The sequence below is a fragment of the Mus caroli genome, unplaced genomic scaffold, assembly GCF_978045245.1.
Source record: "Mus caroli unplaced genomic scaffold, Mus_caroli_1 scaffold_2, whole genome shotgun sequence".
NCBI lineage: Eukaryota > Metazoa > Chordata > Mammalia > Rodentia > Muridae > Mus > Mus caroli.
In genome coordinates, this window is record NW_028227257.1 from 155606249 (window position 1) to 155634100 (window position 27852).

Sequence of the window (27852 nt, forward strand, 5' to 3'; positions counted from 1 at the left end):
GGAGGACAGGACCCAATACCACTTCTAAATCTTTAGGGGATCATATGATAACCAGATGGTAAGTATCAGTCAAGACAATTATGACAGTAGTGACCTCTGGATCTACACAAGTGCAGAAGCTGGTGACACTATTTGGAAACATGACAGTGTGTGATAGTGCAAGCCCTGGTGTAACACTAGACTGTATAAACCATAAACGTTTTAGAGGACTTCACAGTGGAGCAGAGTGAGAACAAGTAGAGCCATGAAAAGATTCTATCTACACTTCAGGAAGTTGTGTTACCCACTGGCAAACACTGCACACAGTGGTCATGATTAGCAAGCAAACCCACGAGTGCCCAGTCTTGCCTATATTCCCAGCATGTGGAGGAGGCAAGAGGACTGTGAATCAAGTATATTTTGTTGTTTGAGGCAGGCTCTCTGTCTGTAGCCCTGGCTGGCCTGAGACTTACTGTGTAGGCCAGGCTGGCTGTAAACTCACAGAGCCAACTGCCTCACCTGAGTGCTGGGATGAAAGGGCACATTACCACACGTGGCTCTTCACATTTATTTGAGAAATACCTTTGACCAGTGTATGGGTTATGAAAGCATATAGGATTTCTGTCTGGCAAGAGACCTAGTACAGCTAGTGATGTAATGTGTTTGCTTCCCTAGATAAAATTGAGTCCCAAAGAATGGAAGGAGTCCAAGTGGTGAGAGATGTGTTACTTGATAGGATATGTAGCAGTGGCACGGGCTTCAGTGTCAAGCAGGGATCCTCACATATACTTGCTATCATTAATTCTGAGAGCAGAACATACCCTTTGCCAAAGCGAGGTCTGTGTGGGCCTAGCACTTCTGAGTGAAGAACACCAGCCTCAAGAGCCTTGGACAATGTGGACTTTGTTGGGCAAGGTGCTCACTCTGCACAAGATGCAAATCTCAAGACAGAGGTCATCACAGTCAGAAAAATCCATGACTTAAAAAGTTAGACTCAGCCGGGCGTGGTGGCGCACGCCTTTAATCCCAGCACTCGGGAGGCAGAGGCAGGCGGATTTCTGAGTTCGAGGCCAGCCTGGTCTACAAAGTGAGTTCCAGGACAGCCAGAGCTATACAGAGAAACCCTGTCTTGAAAAACCAAAAAAAAAAAAAAAAAAAAAAAAAAAAAAAGTTAGACTCATGATATACGAGTGGCAAAACCTCATGGTCACACAAACGGGCACAGAATATAAAGTAACGGCAAAGACCAGAGGTCACACCAACATCGGAAACAATTACAAGACCCCCCCCCCAAAAAAAGCCAACATCAAAGTCACAGGTATCCATCTATCCAAAGGATAATTTAGAAACAACTAAATACAACCATCTGTAATATAGCTTGATGGAAGAGTGCTTGCCTAGGTTGAAGCCTCAGCATTCCACCAGTGTGGTGGTGCATGCACGTAATTCCAGGATGTGAGAGGCACAGACAGGATTGCTGCAGGTCCAGGTCAGTCTGCTCGACATAAAAATACCTGATATAAGCCGGGCGTGGTGATGCATGCCTTTAATCCCAGCACTTGGGAGGCAGAGGCAGGCAGATTTCTGAGTTCGAGGCCAGCCTGGTCTACAGAGTGAGTTCCAGGACTGCCAGGTCTACACAGAGAAACCCTGTCTCAAAAAACACAGAAAACCTGATATAAGTAAATCAGTGGTTAAGAGCTTTGGCTGGTTTTCCAGAGTACCTGTGTTCAAATCCCAGCCCCACAGGTGGCTCATAACTATCTAACACTAGAGATCTAAGGATATGAAGCACCCATTTCTGGCCTCCACGAGCACTGCATATACATGGTGCACAGATATACACACAGGTAAAACAGCCATTTCATAAAATGAACAAACTCTAACATTTCAAACTTAAAAGTATGCAAGTAGATGTGCACTATTAAGAAGTATGAAGGTGGGCTGGTGAGATGGCTCAGTGGGTAAGAGCACCCGACTGCTCTTCTGAAGGTCGGAAGCTCAAATCCCAGCAACCACATGGTGGTTCACAACCACCCCTAATGAGATCTGATGCCCTCTTCTGGTGCGTCTGAAGACAGCTACAGTGTATTACATGTAAAAAATAAATAAATCTTTAAAAAAAAAAAAAAAGTATGAATCGAGGGGCTGGAGAGATGGCTCAGTGGTTAAGAACACTGACTGTTCTTCCAGAGATCCTGAGTTCAAATCCCAGCAACCACATGGTGGCTCACAACCATGTGTAATGGGATTTGATGCCCTCTTTTGGTGTGTGAAGAAAGCAATGGTATACTCATATATACATAAAACAAATTAATTAAATAAAAGAAGTATGAAGGGAAAGGGTAAGCTGCCTAACTCAAAGACGCTGATAACCGAATACACCTTAACACCTTACAACACTTGAAGGGAGGGTCGGCTCAGTGGTTAGAAGTGACCGCCTGTGACTAGTTCCAGAGGTTTCAGAACCCATTTCTGGACCCCACGGAAACCAAACATGTATGTGGCAATACATATACACGGGCAAACACATAAAATAAATATGACTAATTCCTTTAATTAAAAAGAGGAAGATGACTTACAGAAAATTCCCAAGATGCCAAACCCTAAAATAAAAAAGGAGAAATGCGTGATTACAAAGACCTGTGTGTAATACCATAGGAAATGCCATTTCTGCATTCAAAGGACATATGGGGGTGGGCTGCATAAACAGGTGACAGGCAGGAACCACAAAGTGACATGGCATGAAATTCAAAAGGAGATTCAAGGACAGGAAGAGTGTGAACATTCCTTGACAATGTTTAAACGCCAGCAGATACACAAGCCACATAGAGGTCACGCCACAGGTAGGTCTTACTGAACAACACAACAGTGACACCCTCCAAAATATGCAATAGAACACGAAGACATCTGTCTTAGTCAGGGGTTTCTATTCCTGCACAAACATCATGACCAAGAAGCAAGTTGGGGAGGAAAGGGTTTATTCAGCTTACACTTCCACATTGCTGTTCATCACCAAGGAAGTCAGGACTGGAACCCAAACAGGTCAGAAAGCAGGAGCTGATACAGAGGCCATGGAGAGATGTTACTTACTGGCTTGCTTCCCCTGGCTTGCTCAGCCTGCTCTCTTATAGAACCCAAGACTACCAGCCCAGAGACGGTCCCACCCACAAGGGGTCTTTCCCCCTTGATCACTAATTGAGAAAATGCCTTACAGCTGGATCTCATGTAGGCATTTCCTCAACTGAAGCTCCTTTCTCTGTGATAACTCCAGCCTGTATCAAGTTGACACAAAACTAGCCAGACAACATCGAAACAGCATTAGGAGTTCCCTAATCTGTGGCACAGCATTCCACAGCTCTAGGCTGTGTGTCCCACTGGACTGTGGCCATGCTGGATGGACATGTTCCACTCACGGCCAGCCAGTCCAAGTCACCAACTTCCGTGGATGTCTCTCCTCTTCCAGACCTGGGACTAGGTGCCAGAGAGAAAACTGGTTCTTTCTTCTCTCTGCAATGAGACACTCTGTGCCAATGAGGTGGAGGGTAGCTTCCCACAGAAGCCCCGCCCCTCCATCTCCCCCATTCTGTTTGGGCTGTGGGCACAGTGCCAGCAGTGGGGAGAACCGAGCAGCTCAGAGATTCCCAGAAAGTCCAAGGTCCTCTCTCAGAGACACTGTCCCTCTGCAACAACCCCCCCCCCCCTTCCTGAGGCCACTGTCTGAGGGCAGACAAATGTTCCAGTTTCCCTGGCTCTGTAATTATGGGCCTGTCTGGTGATGACCAGAACTGAGGACTGGGAGCAGAGAGGTCATTTTGGCCGAGTACCTGATGGTGATGCCCAGGGCTGATTGAGTAGGTAGCTCTAGCAGCCAGTGGAACATGTGGGGCCTGCAACCCCTAGGGACTTTAACATCCTGCGGTATCCTTCCGTGGGAGGACCCTCCCACCCATCACCTTGTGGTACTCAGTAGCTGGACACTTGGGAGATCATACAGTCCTGATGAGCCTTAGCCACCTCTCTGCTTCCTGGACCTCCACAGTATCCATCTCTGTGGAAACAAGAAGCCCAGAAGTTTGGAGGGACCGGGAAACTGAAGCAAGAAGAGTAAGCTGATCCTCCAACCAGAATCCAGCCACAGTAGGACAGCCCCCGCCAGGCTATCACGTGATGCCGCCCCGCCCATCGTGTCAGTCATGTGACCAAATCACATGACAGTCAGCGCCCGGCTCAGAATCAAGCATGAACTTCCAGCCTTGTTACCCTGTGGACCATGGTGTCCCCTCCTGGATCCTGGTCCTGCTGCTGTCACTGGGACTGTGCAACCTCCAGGCCAGAGGTGAGTACAGACTGGCTGCCCTTCCTCCTGACCCGCCTAGATCCCTGATGATCCCAACCAGCTCCTGAGTCTCTGCACCTGCCCTCAGCCGACAGAGTTCTAGACCCTGACTTTCATGAGAATTATTTTGAGCAATACATGGACCATTTCAACTTTGAGAGTTTCGGCAACAAAACCTTTGGCCAGCGGTTCCTAGTGTCAGGTGAGTGCTGGCTCGACCACATGGGTTCCTACCTGCGTTTCCCTGGCTTTACGGAAACTCATTTACTTCCCACAGATAAATTCTGGAAGATGGGCGAAGGTCCCATCTTTTTCTACACAGGGAATGAGGGGGATATCTGGTCCTTCGCTAACAACTCTGGCTTCATGGTGGAACTGGCAGCCCAGCAGGAGGCCCTGCTTGTCTTTGCTGAGCACGTGGGTACCTGTACAGTGCCTGGCAGTCCCTGAGTTGAAGGAGGTGGGGAGCACCGAGGAGTGGTTAGCCATCCCTTCCTGCTTCCTGCAGCGGTACTATGGGAAATCACTTCCATTCGGTGTCCAGTCCACACAGCGGGGATATACGCAGCTGCTGACTGTGGAGCAGGCGCTGGCCGACTTTGCTGTGCTGCTCCAGGCCCTGCGGCAGGATCTTGGGGCCCAGGATGCCCCCACCATAGCCTTTGGAGGGAGGTGGGTCCTTGACCTCCCTTCATGACAGATCTGGACCCATGAGAGAACCTAGAGTCCTAATCTTACCCTACTCTAAGGCTCCACCCTGTTGTGCGAGTGACACCCTATATGAGGAGGGCCAAAGAGATGTCTCTTACATTCTCAACATCCTCTGCCTACCCCCATATGCCTACCCTACATGTGGAAGGGCGGGGTCTAGCTTTACCTCCTTCTGGAAGCCCTCCTTGAATGCACCTCATAGGCAGTGTATGCTATGTTGTTCACACTAGTGGGACAATTTCTTCTGATTTTGTCTCAGCAATGTTTTCATTGCTGGGTCAGGCAGGGCACCCACAGGTGCCTTCTCCCAGTGAAGCCTGTTATCTGCCTTGGCCCTGGGATCAGGGTGTGTGGGCCTGACAGTTTCAGGTCCTTCTTTCCCACGCTTGGGACTTCTGAGCAGGGAAAGAGCAGCCTAGGCGCCTCAGCCTGGAGGACAGTGAGGCTGCTCGCCTGAGTTGTGGGCAGCTTCCCATAACCATAATCCTGTGCCCTGTACCCCCAGTTATGGGGGGATGCTGAGTGCCTACATGAGGATGAAGTACCCCCACCTGGTGGCTGGGGCACTGGCAGCCAGCGCTCCTGTTGTAGCTGTCGCAGGCCTTGGGGACTCCTACCAGTTCTTCCGAGATGTCACAGCGGTGAGTGAGGGGACTTGGGTACCCCAGGCCAGTGCAAGAGTGGCAGCAGCAGCAGCAGCCTTGGTCTCTTCTCCAGGACTTTTATGGCCAGGGTCCCAAGTGCGCCCAGGCTGTGCGGGATGCCTTTCAGCAAATCAAAGACTTGTTCCTCCGGGGAGGTGAGGGAATCTTTCCTCACCTGCTGCCCACCTTGGGCATTCATTCTTGCCCTTCACATTTGCCAGCAGTTTCCTCAGCCTTTTCTCCTGGCCACTCTCTTCCCAGCCTATGACACCATCAGCCAGAACTTTGGTACCTGTCAATCACTTTCCAGCCCAAAGGACCTGACTCAGCTCTTTGGGTTTGCCCGAAATGCATTTACTGTGCTCGCCATGATGGACTACCCGTATCCTACTGACTTTCTAGGGCCCCTTCCTGCCAACCCTGTCAAGGTGAGGTGGCTCTCCTGGGGTGCAGGACCCAGTGCTAGCCTGGTCCAAGAGCCTTGTAGCTATCTGCTTTCATGCCATCAGACACTATTAGGCTGTTGTGTCCTGGAAGCTAGCAGCCCTGACCCATGCTTTGTGAAAGGGGTCTCTACTGAGATATTCTGCTGCCTTTCTCTAGGTGGGCTGTCAACGGCTGTTGAATGAGGGCCAGAGGATCATGGGTCTACGGGCACTGGCAGGTGGGTCTACTTCTTGGCCTTCATAGGGCAAGGGTAGTGACTCCTAACAGTGACACAGGGCTGAATGAGGAAAGGACCATGTCCCTGACCTGGGACTTGGTCTGGTATGCTATTTGAGATGCAGTAGGGGACCCACTATAGCTTTTGAAATTATAGGACCTGTGTTTTGGGAACTGGGCATAAGCTGAAGTGGGTAACATGACTTTCCAGTCATCCTAGGAACAGGCATAGCTACCCGAGGGTTGCTATGGGGCCTTTGGAGTCCCTAGCCACAAAGCTCTGCATGCCTGTTCTGCCCTGTTGTGGGGTAGGGTACTGGGGATAATAACATAGTGTCTCTGGGCTGTTGAAACAGCCAGGCCAGCTGGTGGCACATGCTCCAAAGCCTCCCAGTGCTCACTTTTCTGTGGCATGCCTATCTTAGCCTTCCTTCCAAGGTGGATGGGTAGTGGCTGGAGCTCGTACTGGCTGGCTGGCTGCTGGTCCCAGCACTAATCCCATCCAGGGCTGGTCTACAACTCCACTGGCACGGAACCCTGTTATGACATCTACCGGTTGTACCAAAGCTGTGCTGACCCCACTGGCTGTGGCACTGGCTCTGACGCTAGGGCCTGGGACTACCAGGTTTGTGGACAGAGAGGAGCTAAATTGCCAAGCATAGGGGTTGGGTGTGTGGCTTGCCTGTCTGACTTATTTTACTATGGGACACCTACAGGCCTGTACGGAGATCAATCTGACCTTTGACAGCAACAATGTGACAGACATGTTCCCTGAAATCCCATTCTCTGAAGAACTCCGCCAGCAATACTGTCTGGATACATGGGGCGTGTGGCCTCGGCAAGACTGGCTGCAGACCAGCTTCTGGGGTGGTGGTAAAGGCCTGGGCTGGTGTTTGAGAGTTGGATGCTGGGAAGGATCCTGTCCTCTGTCCTGAGCTGGTTCTGCAGCGCCCAGATGCAGCTCACATTTGCTGTGTTCCTTTTAGACCTTAAAGCGGCCAGCAACATCATTTTCTCCAACGGTGACCTAGACCCCTGGGCAGGGGGTGGGGTAAGTCCAGGCCTGGCAGCTGCTGGCCCCATGTGGGTATTCTGGGCAGTGCTTGAACTGCATTGCTAGGCTCCTCATACAACTTTGCCTTTGCAGACTGACACTCAGGTTCACCTGGCCCGATTCATCTGTTGCTCCAGTCCTCATTATTTCCTCTTCTCTTTTGGGTTGCTTTTTTTCCCTACATCACTTGATGTAGTCTAACATCTGACCCATCACATTCAACCTTTTCTTTCCAATGGAGCTATCTGAAACTGTGCAGAAAGCTCATTATTGCTTCAGTTGCATCCCAAAGACAGTATTGGCATCTATGTCAGGGTGCAAGGGTGGGACAGGGCTTGCCTACCTGTGGCTTAAAGCACAGACTACATGCCTTAGATTCTTCCAACAGATCCAGAGCAACCTGAGTACATCAGTCATTGCTGTCACCATCCGGGGGGGAGCACATCACCTAGATCTCAGGTACAGTGTAGTGCAGCCCACCTCGGACCACTGTTGGGCTGTGGATTAGATGGGCATGATGCTGACCCTGTATGCTTGCCAGCTGAGTATCTTATCTGTCTGCTTCTTAGAGCATCTAACTCAGAAGACCCCCCATCTGTCGTAGAGGTGCGTAAGCTGGAATCTACCCTCATTCGTGAGTGGGTAGAAGCAGCCAGACTAAAGCAACCAGCAATGCCACGGTGGCCTGGGCCTAAGAAGCAGCACCCTTCCAGCTAAGATGCAGCAAACCCCAGACATCCCTTGTTTTATGTGATCTACAGTGGTGTGACAACTTGCCTTACATCTGATGGACTGTCCCGACTCATGGTAGATGGAAGAAACTGAATAAACACATGTTGATGTGTCCTTGTCTAGTAGGATCCATGCGTGGAAGGATGAGTAATTGGAGATATGCTCTACACAAAGTAACACTGCACACAGCCTACTGAGACCATTTAGACATTTAATTAAGCAAGGACTCTAGCTCTCAGGTTTCCTGCTTTGGAGGAGGAGGGAAACCAGCCTCTACTGGGCACCAGCCTCCCCTCCCAGCTTTGTGGACATTACCCAGTAATTACTCTGATCCACAGTACCTCTTCAGAGGGCCACGGGGCAGTTGCTGTCCCTTGACACCAACCATAGTTTGGCAGGAGATGGAGAATACACTTCTCAATGCTTCGGCCCTGGCTGCCACCTGAACCTGTCCATTCACAAGCCTATGGGGCTCCAGTACAGGAGGACAGCATAGGGAGAAGCTAACATCAACCAAAGGGCTACAACTGATGGGGGGGGGGGGGGGGGCGCCAGCGGCAGCTTCTACCCATAAACTCGAGGCCTAAGGATATGTGACCAGCCAAGTCCTTCTTTGTAAACACCTTTGGTGTTAGAACTGGCTTGGGAGCCAGGCATGGTGGTGCACACCTTTAATCCCAGCACTCGGGAGGCAGAGGCAGGCGGATTTCTGAGTTCGAGGCCAGCCTGGTCTACAAAGTGAGTGCCAGGACAGCCAGGGCTACACAGAGAAACCCTGTCTCGAAAAACCAAAAAAAAAAAAAAAAAAAAAGAACTGGCTTGGGGTCCACATGTTTGACAGGAAATCCCCAGCGTAGCTACTGTACCTCAGAGGCACAAGGTGGCTGCCACTGAGATGCTCTGAGCTGCAGATGAGTTAGCATGTCAAATCTCCAGATCTTGGGATATACAGGGAACACAGGCCCAGAGCCTTGAGGTCCTTTCTATTCTGTCCAGTTTGCCCTATGCTGTGCTGCATGGAATTGGATAGGAGAATCCTAGCCAAGGCCCAAACTACCACAAACCTATCAGCCGGCAGCAGCATGTGATCTTCACAGGCTCTTCTGAGACGGCACAACCAAGCATCCTAGCCTGTTTGTATAATGGCCCCAAAGCCTGCCCTTCCCAGCTCTTCCTACCTGAAGTGGACAGGAGCTCTGACTTTAGAGGGTAGTTAGAGATGTTATCCAGAGAACCTGCTGTCCCCTTAAGGTCAGTCTAGATAGACACCACCCCTTCCCTCCTCTCCACAAGAACCATTACAGTGGGACCAAGTCCACTTTCTTCTCAGCTGAGAGATCACATTATACCAGGGTATCCTGGGAATAAGACAAATTTACTGTTCTAACCCCCGCCAGCCCAGTAGGGTAGCCAGGAGGATCCCTGAGTCCAACCCGTAAACACTAGAGCCACAAAGACCTTCAAGGTCACACTGGCCCAGTGGACCCATGGGTCAGTCAGGAGTCAGGGCTTTCACAGGCCATGCCCAGCACCTCACTGGTTTGGGCTATCACTCTGAACTCAATACAGGCACTGGGGTCCTGGGTGGTCCCAGGAGGTGATAAGAAGTCTTGGGACTACCATGGGGCTGCGGGTAGCCAGCCAACAGGGTCATTCAGGTTTGGGAATCAGGAGCCATGATATGAGGTTTCGAGGAAGTCAAAGGCTTGGTAGACTCTCCAGCCTAAACCCCAGAACCCATACCTGCTAGTCTGACTCCTGCCCCTCCCACCACCTTCATGAAAAGCTGAAACTGGCGGGACCTACAACTGGGCAGGAACATCACACTTGACAGCTGCCCAAAACTATGTGGGCCTTGTGAAGGCCCAGCTCAGCCTCCATCAGTGCCCAGAGCAGGCGCTCTTCTCCTACACAGGAGCCCAGATGGGGAGGGGATGGGCTTCTGTGTTGAACACACAGCTGTCCAGACTGAGCAGCTCCAGGTCATCAGAAAAGAGCAAGTACAAGTACTTCAGGGTTTCCCCCACAAAGAAGCTCTCCATCTTGTCCCTGGGCTCAGGCTTGTGGGAATTCTGGACGTTGTTGATAGAAGAATAGCCACCTGAGGGGACCTGCATAAGAGCCAAAGCCTCAATGACACAGGTTGAGCCAAGCCTTGTGAAGAACTTCTAGCTAGACGTGTCACTCAGGCTACTTGTTCAACCCCATATATATGGCCCCAGGGTAGGCTCCATCCTAGCAACAACCTAGGTAATGTCCAAGGTCAACCACAGTTCTACAGAGGACCCTGTAAAATGCCAATAACCCCTGAGTGGCCAGAAAATACCTCCAAAAAGGGTACAGCTACAGGACATGACCAGGGTCTAGCTTGTTAAACACAACCCAGGGCAGGCACAGGCAAGAAGCTGGAGTTGTTGAAGTCTGGAGCAAAGAGCTAGGTGTCACACTTAGACCACATCTAGCTCTATAACCTTTTCTGGCCATGTCACAGTAAGAGAGAAGGCAAGGTAGGCCATGGACCGCGGCTGGGGAGGGGTAATGTGTGAGGTCAGTACTCTGCTCACTGTGAGTGTTTCATAAGCCAAGGGTATGACAGGGCAAGAGAACAAAGACCCCTCTCAGAAAAGCTTGGGTCCTGAGAATGAGCCTGCAAACACTGGGCATCTCTAAGTCTGTAAAGACAACAGGGCCTTGACACCGCCAAGCTCAGTAGGATGGCTACACTATCAAGGTCACAGACAACTAGGGAGCAGCTAACTGGAGGCTTCAGAAAACTGACTCTTCACAGTCTGTGCCACAGCAGTCTCAAGGGTAGGTCCAGCTACAGCTTTGCAGGGACCTAGCTGTGTCTGTCACCAGCCAAGACCACAGAGAGGCATCTAACAGCTCACCCGTGTGTACTTATTGAAGCTCTGCAGGATTTCCCAGCCCCAGTCCTGGTACTTGCGGTCCCTTGTGACACGGTACAGATAGAATAGGCTTTCCACCGTCTCTGGCCGCAGCAGGTTGTGCCTGTCAGCTGGCTAGGGGTAGAGCAAGAGGCTCAGGGAGGATCCACCCTTGCTGGTATCACCCCTGTCCAAGTCCAGCCCATGCCCAGGCTCACCTTGACCTCCACATCTTTATGATCTGCCCGAGGGTACATGTTGAAATGTGCAATTTCAGGGCTCAGACCTGTCTCCATCTGTTGGTTCATCTGGTAGCAGGTCTCCATGAGGGCCCGAGCTAGATCCATGTGGTCAGCTGGCAGGCCATGGTGGACACCCAAAGCCAGCGTCCCCGGCAGGAAGCACACTAAGTGGTCCTGAAATCAAAGTATCTCCTCACATTTGGGCCTAGGCCCATGCTGCTTGGCCAGTATCAAGACCAGTCAACCTAACTGGAGGAAAGAAGCCCCAGGGGCAGTGCAGCTCAGCAGCACTTGTCACATGCAGACTCAGGGCCAGGCAAGGCACTCTGTGCCCTAGAGTCCAGGGAAAAAAACTACAGTGCAGGTTCTTACTGGGGCCTTAACGACCCAGCTTTCTGGGTCCCCTCAACCTGCCTACAAACACCTTCAGAGATCTGCTGCACTTCAGGAGCCACAGAGAGGACAATAAGGAAGGCAGCTGTACCAGCTACTTTAGGGTATGTGGGGCCTCTGCTTGGGCTGTCATGAGAATAGGTCAAGCCAGGCAGCAAAGGTCAATGGCACCCAGCTGATGACTAGATTTCCTTGTTACTGGCAAACAAAAGCTAAGATCCTGAAAGTCACACAGAGAGAAGCAGTTTCCCAAAGGCTCTGCCAGTCCACACAGCTTACCATCTTGGCACTGAAGCGGCCGTGGGCAAGTTCTCCCACGAAGGTGAGCTTTCTGGGCTGAGACTGCCGAAGCAGATGTGCTTTTATCCCCTCAATGGCTTTAACATAGTCTTCCAGCAACCTGTGAAGAGCACATGTCAGCTTACTCTGAGCTCTGCCACGGTTCTGTCTTCCTCAGAGCTACAGGACCAGGAGCTTCATTCACTAAGCTTGACCCACACACAAGCTCTACAGACCTGGCCCTGCTCAGGAAGCACATAGTGCACACAGCCCAAGTCAGCTCAGGCCCTGAGCACTGCCAACACAAAACACCGCTACAAGGCAGGCCGTGCTGACTGAACGGCCCCCGCCACCTGGGAGGTGAGTTCCTGTAGAGGAGCCAAACCACCTGCATGACTAGTGCTTCTAGCCAAGGGTGGGGACAGAAGCTGGGGGCCCTGCATCAAGACAGTGGTCAGGCCTCACTGTGTCTCCTTCTTGCCACCCTGGATCCACTGTTTCAGCAGGTATTCGTAGTAGCTGTCAGCCCTGGCACCCAAGGTGAACACTCCTGGGTGGGTGAAGAGGCCGCTGTTCGTGTTGATGAACATAGGCACCAGCCCGTCTTTCTTCCCAGACAGGGAGTGGATGTGCTTTGTCACTTCCTCCACGGCCTCCTGTGGCAGACAAGGGGAAAGTGGGCTTACTCCAGTCAATTCTTCTCAAACTTCAGGAAGTGGAAGGGAACACATTCTGACCTGTCCCATGAAGCCAGCAATATCCTAGTGCCAAAGCCACAGGAGAGCACCCACAGGAAGGACGCTAAACCAGTTTCTTTACCAAATGGATGCAGGGATCCTCCCTGGCATGCTAACAAGGCAAGTCAGCAGTATGTGAAGCTGTCTGCTTCATGACTCAAAATGCAATGATGTTCAGCACGTGAAAATCACTAAACGTCACACATATCCACAGAATGAGCATCTCAATTGGCTAAACAGTATCAGATCAACCAATGAATAACAGCCCAGGCCACAGACTAAGTCCCTGTCTCAGAGAAACATACAAACAAATGAACAAACAAAAACCCCAGAATCATTAGAAGGAAAAAGATTCTTCCCCTTTCCTGATAAAAATATTCAACACCACCACCACACTCAACCAATGAGAAACAAAAAGGACCAACTTCAGGTTTGACTGTGGCTTGGTGGTAACTAATATGCATGGGGCCTTAGATTTACCAATCTTTAACAGCACAAAAAGACCAAATAAACCAAAAAAGGGGGACCATCTGCACATAACAAAAGCTGTGAGAAAAATCACAGATAAAGAATAAATGGAGTATTGAGAAACCAGCTGCTCCCATTAGAGCAGATGAAGTTGGAAGACTTACTATCCTTACCCAAAACAACCAAAGCAAAGCGGGCTGAGAGGCAATGCAGGGACAGCTTCAATGCTGGGGGCACGGAGCAGAGGTGTGCAGGGCCCAGAGTTTAATTCTAGAACCTAACACAAAAAGAACTCAAATAGATCTTTCTCCAGAGCAGTAACATAAGCACAGGGAAAGATGCTCATCGTCGGGAACACTGAGAAACACAGGTCAAATCACAATGAGATGCTGCCTCACTCCAGCCACACTGACCGTTCGTTCATAGACAGTCTGATCAAACAAAAGTGTGCTGTTGAGGATGGAGAGAAACTGGGGTCTTGTGACTACTGATGGGAAAGTAAAACGGTGCTGTCCCAATGGGAAGCGTTATGCTGCTCCTCTCAAACAGTAAGCACAGAATTACCATGTGACCCAGCAGGTTCAGTTCAAGTGAAGAAGTTCAAGGATTCAAAGTGCATCTCAAACACCTCTCTGTATGCCACATGCAGAGCAACGTCCCTCAGAGAGCTAAGACCTAGAAGCAACCAAATGTGTACATCAGCAGCACAGCAGTCAGACCACAGTGAAGTCACCCATGTGTGGGCTGATTATAGCAGGAAAAAATAGGAACCCCAACAACTGCAGCAGGAGAGAGGAGGCTGAGTATAAGATGCCACCAGGAGATGGCAGAATATGGCCTCTACTCACATGAGTCCCTTGTACATACCCCTTCCCAGAGACAGAAGCCTGGAGCTGTCAGGGGCTGAGACTAGAAGCAGAGTTTTTAACTGGCACAAGTTTGCACTGCACAAGATGAGGAAGGCTATTAATAGATGGTTGTATATAACAGACATATTGAAAATCAGTAAGGAACAATCAGGTGGCCCAGCAGGTGGAAGCATTTGCCATGCAACCTAGAGATCTGCAGTTGATCCCTGAGCCCAGTTATATAAAGGTAGAGAGACAGGACAGAGTCCACCTTAGTTTTAGTTGTCCACACACACACACACACACACACACAAGTACAGCCCCGTACAAATAATTTAAAAATGTTTAATTAAATTAAAAAAAATAGGCCGGCAGTGGTGGCACTCGCCTTTAATCCTAGCACTTGGGAGGCAGAGGCAGGCAGATTTCTGAATTCGAGGCCAGCCTGGTCTACAAAGTGAGTTCCAGGACAGCCAGGGCTACACAGAGAAACCCTGTCTCGAAAAACAAAACAAAACAAAACAAAACAAAACAAAACAAAAGAAAGAAATGTACACAGCAAAACAGTATCGCAATTATCCTCATGGAAGCACTCAGACCCAGGGAAACCATGTCTAGCTAGAACCTGCCCTTCTTACCTAAAATTGTTTTTTTTTTGTTTTTCCTCTCTGAGCCTCTCTGAGATTTTATTCTTGTTTTATGTGTATGAGTGTTTGTCTACATGTATGTGCACCACATGCATGCCTAGTGCATATGGAGGCCAGAAGAGGGTGTTAGACCCTCTGGAACTGGAGTTACAGAAGTTGTAAGACAACTGTGTGTGGTGGGTAACAACACTGTAATTCCAGTGCTCTGGAGGCAGACAGGTGGATTTCTATGGTCTATGTATTGAGTTTTAGTCCAGCTAGGGCGATATAATGAAACTCTGCCTCAAATCCAATAAACAACAACAAAAAAGGCACAAAACAGAGGGCTGTGAGCGAGCCACCACGTAGTTTCTGGGTACTGAGCCTGGCTCATCTCACAAAAGCAGCAAGTGCTCTTAACCTCTAGCCCCTACCTGGAATTTCTTTATTCCAGTAAGACGAGAGAGCTCCCGGAACTCCAACTGAATGCTCGTCACTTCTGCCACCGTGCTGTCTGAAGTCCACTGGGGTGAGTGGGCAAATCCAGTGCCAATGTTCACATCAGAGTATGGGATCTTGGAGGGCGTAGTGAAGGCAGGCATCAGCCTTTTTCCAAAATCTTCCTAGCGTAAAAGCACCAGAGATCCAAGTTAGAGTGGTTTTCCACATTTCCCCATCTGCACCCAACCAAGTAGTGAAGCATATTTTGGTGGCACAACTATTACACAGCAAAACTAGGCAAAGCATCAGCATCAAGAACTTCCCTATACATCACAGCAGCAAAAAACAGTACGACGGCAGCTCATACACACCAATGCAGAAGAAACTCGAATGCACTGGAAGAGGAAAGCAGAAATAATTTCTCCAATTGCACACACCAGGTCCCAGGAAGTCTAGCCACGAACACTCACAGCTTTGGTCAGGAAGAGGCTGTCCCCCGACAGGTGGTAGGTGCTCAGCAGGCCCCCTAAGATGCGAATGGTGCTCTCAAACAGGTTGACATCAACATTCTTCTGAAAGTCTAAGTTCTCGGCTACCCATTTCCTGGCTTGCTTAAATTCTGTGGAATGAAGAGTGAGAGCAAGAGAGCAAAGTCCACACCTGTCACTCTGTGGTGGAGCAAAGTGCAGGGGCACAGGCCTGTAATCTTAGCGCTTGGGAGGCTGAAGCAGGAGGACTGCCTGAAGTTCAAGGCCAGGGGCTACAGAGTACCGTTTGGGACACCACCTAAGATCCTATTTCTTTCTTTATTTTTTTGTATTTGGGTGTTTTGTGCATGTATGAATGCGTGTATGTATACAACGTCTGTACAATGCCTCCAGAGACCAGAAGAAGGTGTCGGATTCCCCTTGGAAATGGGGTTACAGATGGGTGCTGGGAACCAAACCTGGGCTCTCTGGAAGAGCAACCACTACTCTTAACTCTTAAGCCATTTCTTCAGTCCTCCTGTTTAAAGTATATTTTGTCATTTTATTTTTATTTTATATGTATGGATGTTTTGCATGTATGAATGTCTGTGTGTGCGCATCAGGTTCTGTTAGCTGCCCTGTGGGTGCTGGCAACAGAAACCTGGTCCTCTGAAAAGCAGCCAGTGCTCTTAAACCCTGAGCTACCCCTAAGACACTGGGTTTTTAGAACCAAAACAACAAAAAAAAAATAGTCAGGTATAGTGTAGCATGCCATGGAAGCAGGTATTTTCAGCTATACATCGAGCTCAGGGTCAATCTAGGCTATCTGAGACCTGCCTTTAAACAACAAACAGGGCAGGAGATGGTCAGTGAATAAAGGCACTTACCGCCAAAGTCTGACAACCTGCGTTCAGTGCCCAGAACCCACAAGTTGGCCTCTGATCCCTGCAAGTGTGCCATAATACACTCAAGTGCACACACACGTACACATACAAAAGAAAGGAATTTAACAAACAACCCCTAAACAAAATGCCTTCTGCAGGAAGGGTCTCCTGCGGAGCAGCCCTGGTGAGCACAGTCCCTCCAGGGCCACAACACAAGCAGCACTGAATGGCTCATGGGCAGCCATCAAGCTGCTTAAGCAATCAAGTAAGCTAAGCCTGGGGCAGGAGTAAGAGCTTGTAGGATTGCTGTCAGCACCATAAAGACTCATAACCACGTGTAACTCCAGACTGAGAGGATCTGATGCCTCTGGCTTTGCAAGGGCACCTGTGCTCATATCATGCACATACCTACATGCAGGTATCCCTACACATGATCAAAAATAATTATGTCTTTTAAAATAATAAAAATTAAAATAAAAACAATTATCAATTTAGAAATTACTAAGGGGGCTGGTGAGATGGCTCAGTGGGTAAGAGCACCCGAATGCTCTTCCGAAGGTCCAGAGTTCAAATCCCAGCAACCACATGGTGGCTCACAACCATCCGCAACGAGATCTGGCACCCTCTTCTGGAGTGTCTGAAGACAGCTACAGTGTACTTACATATAATAAATAAATCTTTAAAAAAAAAAAAAAAAAAAGAAATTACTAAGGCCCCACACTACCAAGCTAAACGGAACCTGAATAACCTCAGTAGGGTATCTTGGAGCTCCACAGTCAGAGCAAGCCCTGCCCTCTTAACTGCATCAGAGCAGTCCACGGCCACACTCAGTTCTTCAGGAGGTAATGGACAGCTGCTCTGAGCAAGTGCCTGGATGAGAAACAGGCCGTGAGCACACCAAGCACACATTTTCCCATATCTAGGACAAGAGAAACCAAAGTCCAATGGAGCAGCATTCTTGGCCCACATGGAGGGAACTTTCACATGCTGCTTTGGCTTACGTGTCACACATGGAAACCCAGTCCAATCAAAAAAGGAGTCCTGAGCTGGAGAGATGGCTCAGTGGTTAAGAGCACCCGACTGTTCTTCCGAAGGTCCAGAGTTCAAATACCAGCAACCACATGGTGGCTCACAACCATCCTTAATGAGATCTGATTCCCTCTTCTGGAGTGTCTGAAGACAGCTACAGTGTACTTACATATAATAAATAAATAAATAAATAAATAAATAAATAAATTTAAATTAAAAAATGGAGTCCTGTACTTACATATAATAAATAAATAAATAAATAAATAAATAAAATAAAATAAAATAAAATAAAATAAAATAAAATAAAATAAAATAAAAAAATGGAGTCCTTACCTTGCTTCAGACCCAAAATCCACATGGTATCCAAGGCATCGATCAGGGTGAGGCCCAGGCCAAACCACTCACTGAAGGTTTTGGACACAGGTTTTAGTTCATCATGGCCCCAAGCAAACTTTTGGTAACCCTTCCAAGCATGGAGAAAGGCTTCAATCACTCCCTTCTGGCGCTCATTCGGGGGGGCTAGAGAAGAGAAAACATGAGTGGCAGGAACAGTCCCACTCTTGGGGCAGGCAAGGCTCTCAAAGGCCAGCCTTCAGTTAATGTAGCAAGACTGACTCTGGCCAGAAGCAGGAGTTACAGTGAAGCAGGGAAGGCAGGAGGCCAAAGCACAGGTTAGACCCTCAGTGATACAGTGACAAGGAGGCATGTCACCTGGAAGCCACACTCAACAGTACTAGGACCTCAAGGGGAAGAGGGTAGCATTCCTATGGCCCGCAACTACACTGCAGACAATGAATGTGGGACCTGGCCACCAATGTCTAATGTGAACTTAGGGATAAGCAGGGACCAGTGACTGGGCAGACTGTGGTAGATACACCCTAAGTGTACATGTTCTTCAACCAAATGAGCTTCCAGAGTCCCACGGGAATAACATCTGCACTTATGTGGCCTCCTTGAGAGTGCCTCAACCCCTCGTGGAGCTTTCTTCTCCTAAATTAGGCAGCACATAGCAATCTGTGGGGTGTCACACCATACACCTCTTCCCAGTAGGTTCTAAGGTTCAATGTGCGAACATCTCTTACCTCAAAGATTATATAATAAAAGAAGCAGGCCAAGCACACAGAACGCAAGGCCAGGATCAAGCACATCTCAGTAAACAGTGCTACATGGCCCAGAGACCTGTGAGGTCTAGAAATAAGCTGACACATCAAGGGACATTGTGCCTCTTCTGTCCATTAACAAGACTTTTTTTAATTGATGCTGGCGGTGGTGGTGCACACCTTTAATCCCAGCACTTGAAAGGCAGAGGCACACAGATCTGCCTCTACAGAGACCAGCCTGGTCTACAACAGATCAAGTTGCAAGACAGCCAGGGCTACAAAGGAAAAAAAAAAAACCCTGTCAGAAAAAAAAGAAAAGAAAAGACCCAAAAAGAATGATTAAAAAAATACTTGGATTGAATCTTTATTATCAAAGTGTATAACTTTAATTTTGTGTATATTCCCATGCTTAGGCACAACCTGGACCAGGAGCAGAACGGCAAAAGCAACCTCTCTAACAGAGCACCCTCTATGGCTGCTCAGTGCTCTGACATTCATGATGCTGTAAGAGGTATGTGGACAGAGCATAGATGCTGAAGGGTGAGCGGCAGAGGGATCAGGCAGGAGGTCATGACCTGGATGCATAGTGCCAACCCCCAGGCTCTTGGGCACAGGTTCTGGTGAGGTAAGGGGGCAGGAAAACTCACCTGGCTCTTTCCATATCTTGGATGCCAAAAACAGAGGTTTGATGGAGGCTTCAGCTCTTTTGTAAGGAAGTTCAGTGGCCTGTTCAGGCTCAATCACAGCTCCCCGCCAGCTTGAGGGGGAGAGGAGAAAGCAGTCAGCTAGATCAACCCTCCAAACCCCACACTATGCCTAGGACAAGGCCTTCCTGGAGAGGAAATCATCTGGTAGGAGCAGGGCATTTAGAATGACAGAAAAACAACCGGGCAAGTCAGGTAGTGTTGGCACATGCCTTTGATCCCAGCACTTTGAATGCAGAGGCATGTGGATTTCTGAGTTCAAGGCCAGCCTGGTCTACAGAGTGAGTTCTAGGACAGCCAGGGCTATACAGAGAAACCCTGTCGAGAAGAGAAGAGAAGAGAAGAGAAGAGAAGAGAAGAGAAGAGAAGAGAAGAGAAGAGAAGAGAAGAGAAGAGAAGAGAAGAGAAGAGACCAAACAACAACCAGGCAGTCCTGACACACACCACACTATTTTTGAGACATAGTACTCTTTCTGGATACAGCCATCTGGGTGTGGAGGAGATAACTCCAGGGCTGCTCTAAGAAAAAGCCTTGATCAGAGAGACCTAGCAAGAGGAGTTCCTGAGGTCTGTAGGGAATCTCGTGGAGCAACCCTGAGGAAGGATGCAGCTGCCAGAGGCTGAGGCTTCTACAGCAGTACTGTAATTGACTGAATAAACCCAAAGTGAAGTAGGTAGGTGCAGGAGTCAGGGTATCCTCCTAGACTGGCACTGTAGATGCGACAACTAGGGAGTCTACCTAAGGTTCTGTGTGATGACAAGCACACCAGGAACAGGCAGAGGTTTGCCACATGACACAAATAAGCATGGACCTAAAGGTATTCTTTTTTGGTATTGCTATAGTCTATCTTTCTCTTCTTGGCTGTCCTGGAACTTCCTCTGTAGACCAGGCTGGCCTTAAACTCACAGAAATCCCATAGACATCTCTCCAGTGCTGGAATTAAAAGTGTGCACCACCACCTCTCAGGAGCATAGTGCATCTCTTTTAATTTTTCATTTGTATGTTATGTATATTGAGTGTTTACCTGCATGTATGTGTACTACCTGTATGCCTGGTGCCCTCAAAGGTCAGAGAGGAGGTCAGGTCCCCAGCAGCTGTGGTTATGGATTATGGGAGGAGCTCTGTGGGTGCTGAGAACTGAATCTGGGTCCTTTGTAAGAACAAATGTTCTCAACCTCTTATCTATCTCTCTAGCTCCCCACTTGTTTCTTGCTTTTGTTTTGTTTTGAGTAACCATGGCTAGCCTGGAGCTTCCTATGTAGACAGACTCTACTCTCTACTTTTTTTGGGGGGGGAGTGAGGGGGGATGGGGAGTGAGGAAGATGGGATGGGTTCAAGACAGCATTTCTCTGTATAGCCCAGGCTGGCCTTGAATTTAGAAATCCGCCTGCCTCTGCCTAGCAAGTGCTGGGATTAAAGGTGTGCAGCACCACTGCCCAGCTCTTTTTTTTTCTTCTTTTAAAGATTTATTTATTTATTTATTTAATGTGTCCCCTCCTTCAGACACACCAGAAGAGGGCATCAGATCCCATTACAGATGGTTGTGAGTCACCATGTGGTTTCTGGGAATTGAACTCAGGACCTCTGGAAGACTAGTCAGTGCTCTTAACAGTTGAACCATCTCTCCAGCCTCTACCTCTTAAGTGCTGGGATTGAAGGTATGCACTAGCACAACTGGCTTTTTTCTTTATTTTCTATAATATAGGCTGCTTCACAGATTTGCATGTCACAGGGGTCAGGTTAGTCTTCTGTGTCATTCCAACTTTAGTACATGCTGCTGAAGCAAGAACACAAAGGATTGCTTCAAAAACCTGAGCAGAGGACTGTAGGGATGGCTCTTGGGTTAAGGAGCACTGACTGCTCTTCCAGAAGTTCTGAATTCAATCCCAGCAACCACATGGTGGCTCACAGCCATCTGCAATGGAGTCTGGCCCCCTCTTCTGGTGTGTCTAAAGAGAGCAATAATGAATACCTAAAATTAAAAATAAAAAAGCTTTAAAAATACCTGAGCAGAAGTGGGCTCAGCTACTGCCCCTCTATTCTAAGAGCTTCTGTCCTTAAGAGCATATCATAAGCAACCCCAAGCTGGCTTGGGAAGCACCCTTTCCTCCTGCACACGTGATCAAGAGCTTCTCCCTAGATCTTTTTTCTACACTGCTACTTCCACCCTGTCTCCTCGTGTGCTTATGGATCTAAAACGTCCGGTTCCGCATCCTCAGAATAGCTGTGCAGGCTTAGAGCTTAGGCCACTCCTGATGCTTTCTGTCTTCTTTTCTTCTTCTTCTTCCTCCTTCCTTCTTCTTTCCTCCTCCTCCTTCTTCATCTTCTTCTTTTTTCTGAGACAGGGTTTCTCTGTGTAGCCCTGGCTGTCCTGGAACTCATTCTGTAGACCAGGCTGGCCTTGAACTCAGAAATCTGCCTGCCTCTGCCTCCCAAGTGCTGGGATTAAAGGTGTGCGCCACCACGCCCGGCTTCCTGATGCTTTCAAGTGTGGCACTGAGAAGGAAATAAAGCTGAAAGCCATCTAGGCTGAGGTGTCGGTAGGTACTGCAAGCAAGAAACGTGCTGGGCTGACAAGTGCCAGCTCAGTCATGGGGTCCAGGCCACACCCTCTCATTCTGCTCACTGCCAAGCCAAAAATAGCTAGAAAAGGAGGGGCCTGTCAACCATTGGTCACTGCCACACCTGCCTCACAGAGGAAGGCTGAGTCTCTCTTTCCTCCTTACTCCACTCCCTCTTGAAACTCTACCCTCAAGTTCCTTAAAACAGCTTTGCTTTCAGACAGACCGGCACACCATGAGAACAGGCCATGGGCCAAATGTGGCTCTGAAATCTGACAGTATAATGGAACTCACTGAAGCTATCTTTAGAACACTGTCTGTTTCAAATGGGAAATATGACATAGACAAAAATGAGTTTTCATTAAAACCAAACCAAACCAAACAAGCTGGCATCAGATACTGCACATTCAGACCCATCTCCTGCTAGCGGTACCTGATGACGGTTCTCTGTGTGTTTTCTTCCTGCTGAGCCTTCCCCAGGGCTGCTTCTCTCTCCTTAGCATCATCCTGCATCCCATCCTTGGAGACTGTGTTGGGGGGTCTAATCTGCAGATGGGGAGGGCCCCGCCGAAAATGCCTTTGCCGCTTCTAAACCAAAATCAGAGTCACATGTGAAAATATATCACCTGTCACAGCCTGGGCTTCTCTATATGTGTAAGATTCTGTCCCTCAAGTGTGTATCCATACCCAAAGAGTGCAGTGGAGTACTGTGCTAGCCTTGAGGAGAATTGGTTTCATGTTTTAGCAGTCTGAAGTTTTGAGAGATGAGCTGCTTAAGAACTTGGAGAAATACCAAATAACTAGTACAGGTCTGGATAAAGAGTTGAGAGCCCTCATGGGGATATTTTAAGACTGAAACAGTCCCAGAAATAATTTAAGAATGGCAAAGATAAGGATGCTGTGGATGACAACTCTCTGACAGGGTTATGCACTCTCCATCTGAGAAAGTGTAGAAAGCCTTGGGTTCTCATTAACATATCAACAGGGTTGAAAATGACAAAGTTGGATGCCCCCTGCCACCCTCACACGCAGGGCAGGCCAGTCAATAGGATGACGGGTACTTCCCAGATTCCTAAGTTTCCATAGCAACAAGCACAGAAATTCACTCTTAGCTTTATTTATATCCTCAATAAATAACTTGATAAATTATGGCAAAACATACATGCAGTGGATGACCCAGCTGTAAGAACTAACATGAGAGAAGATACCAAAAATTCAGGATAAAAATACACATGATGGAGGGGCAGGGTGATGGTGGCACATGGCTTTAATCCCAGCACTTGGGAGGCAGAGGCAGGAAGATCTCTGTGAGTTTGAAGCCAGCCTGGTCTACAGTGAGTTCCAGGACAGCCAGAGCTACATAGAAGAACCCTGTCTTGAAAAAAACAAAACAAAACAAAACAAAAAAACAGAGCACATAGCATATACCTAATGCCAGCACTCTGGAGGCAGGGTCAGGTGAATCTCTGAGTTGGAGTCCAGCTTGGTCTACAAAGTGAGTTCATGATAGGCAGGGATACACAGAGAAACCCTGTCTCAAAAACTTAATCAACTAACTAACTAGGTCCACATGACAGCTATCCTCAATTGTGTTCAAATGTGCATATGCAACTAAATCTACAAAAGTACAACAAGTATTTAGAAAGCTGTCTTGAGGCCAGGCAGTGATGATACATACCTTTAATTCTAGCTCTTGGGAGGCAAAGGCAGGCAGATTTTTGAGTTCAAGGCCATCCTGGTCTATAGAGTGAGTTCCAAGACAGCCAGGCTATACAGAGAAACCCTGTCTAAATAAATCAAGCAAGCAAGCTGTCTTGAGTAGGGTGACAATGGTGCCTTCAACTGACACCTGTCCTAGCATTCCAATTACCTCCTTAAACAGGTGACATTCAAGTCAGTTAAAGCCTAGACATTTCAAAGCTCTTTTCTCCTTGTAGACAAAAGCCAGAGGCTGAGCACCTGACAAAGGCATAAGGCTGTGGAGGGCAGCACACTGAACCACTGGAGAAACTCACAGTCCCCCCTCCCACCTGGCAGCCCCACCACTGAGGGGAAACTCCACAGACTGAAATATTCCATCCTGCAGGAAGATCCTTGAGCAGAAAAACCCCTAAAACTGACCAAATTCACTAGGATCCTCACTGTCAGAGTAAGCATAGGCTGAAAGTCCCTCTGAAAGGGCTTAGCTGCAATGAAGACCTTCAGACAAGCCAAGCTACAAAGACTGAGACCAGACCAGCTGCCTGAAAGAGCAGAACACAGCCGAGCTTCCTGGAAGAGGGTTAGACCACCTGGAAAGGACACTCTTTGACCTGTTGAGCTGCCTGCAGACTATTCAGTAGCTTCAGGTTTCCAGCTCTGTGAGCCCACACTGGGTAGGCTTCGGTCATACAGCTGTCTTTGAGTCACTTCTCACACATATTCCTGTAAGTAACTCCAATAAAAGTCACTGGTTCACCAAGTTGGACTTTGGTGATATTCATACTTTGGTCTGTCATGGGTTTCCTATCTTGGGGTGAGTAAACGTGTGTTATGCCTCTCCAGAAAAAGTTTTATCACACAAGACCCCTGAATTCTTTCTCTTAGGATAGTTCATGAGCTAGAGGCAAAAGAACACAAGGAAACAGGAAGCAGCATCCATCCCCATGGGGAAACCAGCCTGTGCACAGGCCCTGTCTCTAGAGGCAAGTGTGCCAGCCAAGCTATAGGAACAGCTCCACAGGGATGGGACACTCACTGTCCTTTTGCAAATTCTCCCCTCTCCCCATTATGGCCTGACCAAGACACTTGCCTGTCTTTCTTGTACTTTCTAGTGAGCATCTAGCAACTTAGAAACAAGCTTTTTGAAGAAGAAAAAGTACAACACTCCCTGATTAGAATGAAGGCACTCCTAAATTCACCAGGACTGACATCCCATGCTTAGATCCCAGGCCAACCTTCATCCATTGTTGACCTGGAACCAGTATTGAGGAGACATTTTTCTAGAGTGGCAATCTGCAGAGGTTTCCTGTTTGTATGATACCCTATAGTCTTCAGGGATATGAAACCTCCACCTCTGCCCAAGACTACCCATAGAAGAAGTTGAAGACTTGCAACATCTGCTAGTCTGGCCCTATCACAAGTCAGCTCTCAGCAACTGGCTCTTTTATTGCCTCTGACCTACCTCTGGGCTCCACTCCATCTGCCCCATTTCCACAACCCTAAGCTTCTCAGACGGAGTACTCCAGGATGAGGCCTGCCTGTTCCAACCCCTTCTAGACAAACTACACTACCTCTCTACGCAGGATTCCCCAGAACTGCCTCCTCTAGCAGGTGATTCTAATACCACCCACCCATAACGGCCCCACGATGCCTGTTAGGTACAACACAGCATCAGATGGAGCTGCTCAGTGTTCCTTGGCTCTTACTCATTTCTCAAAGGTGCCTCTGTATGGGGACCCTCACTCTTTTCCACACCGCAACTTCCCTGGACAGCATCTTGCTCCATCCACTGTGCAGTACCTCTGCCTGGGCAGTCTCCTCTCCCTCCTCAGCTCTTCCTGAGCACACTGTCCCTCAGGCACGACAAGAACCACAAATGGACAGATCCCAGTTCCGACACCCCAGCCTGGCTCCACCAGGTCACGTTACAAAGGTCTATTTCCTTCAGCCTTGCCCTGCCCACTTAGAGACAGGAGCTTCTTAAATGGAGGCAGGGGTGGTTCCACCTCTCAACACTGATCTGTACTCTGACACATGCCAACCAACTAACTGTCTCATCTATTTACTGCTGGCCTCTCACCTGCCCTTCCTATCAGCTTCTGTGGTTCCTCCAAAGAGGAAAGTCTCTTTTCTCATCAGTGGGCAGCCAACACCTGCCTGACACAGGAGCTGAATCATGTCATGGTGGCGTTCAAAGGGAATGAAGCAAATGTCTACCTCTTCCTTCCCCAACTTCATACATACAGCCTCACCTGAGCTAGTGTGAGGCTGACTGTGACAGGGAAGAGAGGGTAGCATTTACCAACCTAGAGTGCTCTAAAATAGACCCCAGTGACAACCCAGAGCCTTTACGGGAAATACCTGAGAGAGTATGTCTGCAAACCCTTCTGGTTCAGCACGTTCCTTCTGAGGCGCTGGTAAGACAGGCAGGACTTCTAGCTTCATCTTCTCTACTTCTGCAGGTCTGCCACTCAGAGCTGTGGAAGCAAACCTTTTCACCTTAAGGCCCATACAGGCTCCAGAATAGATGTCTAAACAGGTGCTATTTGTTTCAGGTAGTGAGACCTCCAAGAAGCACTGAACTCACCCAGAGGAATCAAATCTGGTATTAGTGTTATTGTATTTTGGAGAGAGTTTGTCTGTGGAGCCCTGGCTGTCCCAGAACTCACTTTGTAAACCAGGCTGACCTCAAACTCAGAGAGTCACCTGCTTCTCCCTCCCAAGTGCTGGGATTAAAAGCGCCACCAGCTCCCAGCTTGAGCAGGGCTTTATGTAGCCCAAGCTGGCTTCAACTCCTGTTCCTCCTACCTCTATTTCCCAAGTGTGAAGACCACAGTCTTTGCCAGGCTGACTTCTTTTACAAGCATTTGGCAGAGTGTGTCCTTAAGCACAACATACAACAACCCCCTCAGCCCCGCAACATATCAATTTAACAGTGCCTAAACAGGCAGCTTGACTTGAGCAATCTGAAGCAATGTTTGGGTTTCCAACCTTAAAGCAGCCCAGAAGGAATCCTAGGATCCTCTCAGGATATCCACTGGTCCTAGGCAAACACACTGTACCACGTGGTAGGGACATGTGATTAGTGCTGATCTGCCACTATTGACTGATGGGGAGGGGAGGGGCAGCACTGTTGGCCCAAAGGCCTACACACACGGTCACCTGTACACCAGATGGTCATACTGGGTTCCACATTTCTCCCTCTGCTGTATTTCTTGTCAATCTGTCACCACATGCCGTGTGGTACTGTTTTATCCGGATTGCAATAATGTATCTGACCTCAGCCTGCATCTCCTCTGCCCGAGCACCACTGATATTTCATACCTTTCCACTGGTCAGCCGTCTGAAGAGAATACAGTAATCCACAAAGAATCAGAAAGCCCACGACGAAGAGAATCACATTCCGCTGTAGCCTCGAAAGCTGCTTCCATTTCTAAGAAAGAGCCGGGAAAATGACACTTGTCACAGATTAGGTTAAGAGAGCAATTCAGAGAGACCCTTACGTAAGGCATGTCCTTACTTGAGGGCAGGTAAGTTCCCTCCCAGCAAAGTTTACATTGACAGGACAGTGCTAGAAGTGACAGAGCACACCATCCCATACATGGCACAAGATCTGTACACCATGTGTCCAGCTGCACGTGCACTGGAGAAAAACTCCTGAAATCCCCATGACTTGGCTCAGGCGTCGTCGGGCCAGACGTGCTGTGCTCATGCCCCCTCAGCTCAGGATCCCCAGGGCACCTGGCATTAGGCAGGGGAAGCAACAACACCGAAACCCAAGCTGCGAGAACCAGACGCAGCACAGAAACTTCTGGACGCTGGAAGTGACACGAACGCTCCAGCTAGGCACTTCCCTCGGTAAGACTTCTCCAGCCCGGACCCCGCCTCACCCTCCAGCATGAGCGCCGCCGCCGGCTCTTGCTGTTGTCGTAGCTCTCGCCCAGGCTCAGCGTCACCGAGATGAAGTCCCGGTGAGGCGCCGGCGGCGGCGCCGGCGGTGGGTACATAACTGCGAAGTCGGCCCAAGAGACCTCGCTTGCTGGAGGCGTCAGGAAGCCCAAGACTGAGAAAGACCGCGGGCTGCCATAACGAAGGCATCCACACCCCGCCCATCGCCCTAAACACCAGTGCGCACGCGCCGCGTCTTATCGGTCGTTGCGCAAGCTCAGAACCCTAGTCTAAGCACCGCGCCTGCGTACACCGTTGGGCTGGTATTTCCTGGCGGGTCGCTGGCGTCAGGATACCCGCCCCTGTACTGTTGACGTTATTTCATCGCGTCCTTACGTCACTAAGTCGCGCGCATCCGCTCCATTGCAGGCGTCCTGTAGACTCCCTGTCGGGGGCGGACTGACTAAGGTTTG

At 49.0% G+C, this 27852-nt stretch overlaps 2 protein-coding genes across 3 annotated transcripts; one reads left to right on the forward strand and one right to left on the reverse strand.

Moving 5' to 3' along the window:
- Positions 1-4171: 4171 nt before the first annotated feature.
- On the forward strand, positions 4172-8236 carry Dpp7 (dipeptidyl peptidase 7). Of its 2 annotated transcripts, none has more exons than XM_029474695.2 (13): positions 4172-4318; positions 4407-4520; positions 4596-4735; positions 4827-4990; positions 5535-5670; positions 5747-5828; positions 5935-6101; positions 6277-6337; positions 6843-6961; positions 7053-7209; positions 7323-7387; positions 7766-7849; positions 7960-8236. In XM_029474695.2, the coding sequence occupies exons 1-13, from the start codon at positions 4222-4224 to the stop codon at positions 7966-7968; spliced, it is 1395 nt and encodes a 464-aa protein (XP_029330555.1). In that variant the 5' UTR covers positions 4172-4221; the 3' UTR covers positions 7969-8236. The 2 variants fall into 2 exon arrangements, with proteins under 2 accessions (XP_029330555.1, XP_021007216.1); XM_021151557.3 differs by having other exon boundaries at positions 7779-7849.
- An 80-nt stretch (positions 8237-8316) lies between these two features.
- Man1b1 (mannosidase alpha class 1B member 1) lies at positions 8317-27604 on the reverse strand. The gene is made up of 13 exons (XM_021156161.2): positions 27382-27604; positions 26816-26924; positions 25853-25968; positions 22224-22378; positions 19172-19281; positions 17758-17943; positions 15515-15663; positions 15038-15226; positions 12390-12580; positions 11925-12045; positions 11229-11426; positions 11014-11145; positions 8317-10233 (listed from the first exon to the last, which is right to left on the reverse strand). The coding sequence occupies exons 1-13, from the start codon at positions 27496-27498 to the stop codon at positions 10030-10032; spliced, it is 1977 nt and encodes a 658-aa protein (XP_021011820.1). The 5' UTR covers positions 27499-27604; the 3' UTR covers positions 8317-10029.
- Between the last annotated feature and the right edge of the window lie 248 nt (positions 27605-27852).

Coding starts and splice junctions, on each gene's coding strand:
- Man1b1 (XM_021156161.2), bottom strand. CDS start 27,498: ATGTACCCACCGCCGGCGCCGCCGCCGGCGCCTCACCGGGACTTCATC. Junction 25,969..26,815: donor GACGGCTGACCAGTGGAAAG/GTATGAAATATC, acceptor TTGCTTCCACAG/CTCTGAGTGGCAGACCTGCA. Junction 12,046..12,389: donor GGTGGCAAGAAGGAGACACA/GTGAGGCCTGAC, acceptor TGCTCTTCACAG/GTTGCTGGAAGACTATGTTA.
- Dpp7 (XM_021151557.3), top strand. CDS start 4,222: ATGAACTTCCAGCCTTGTTACCCTGTGGACCATGGTGTCCCCTCCTGG. Junction 5,829..5,934: donor AGACTTGTTCCTCCGGGGAG/GTGAGGGAATCT, acceptor CTCTCTTCCCAG/CCTATGACACCATCAGCCAG. Junction 6,338..6,842: donor GGGTCTACGGGCACTGGCAG/GTGGGTCTACTT, acceptor AATCCCATCCAG/GGCTGGTCTACAACTCCACT.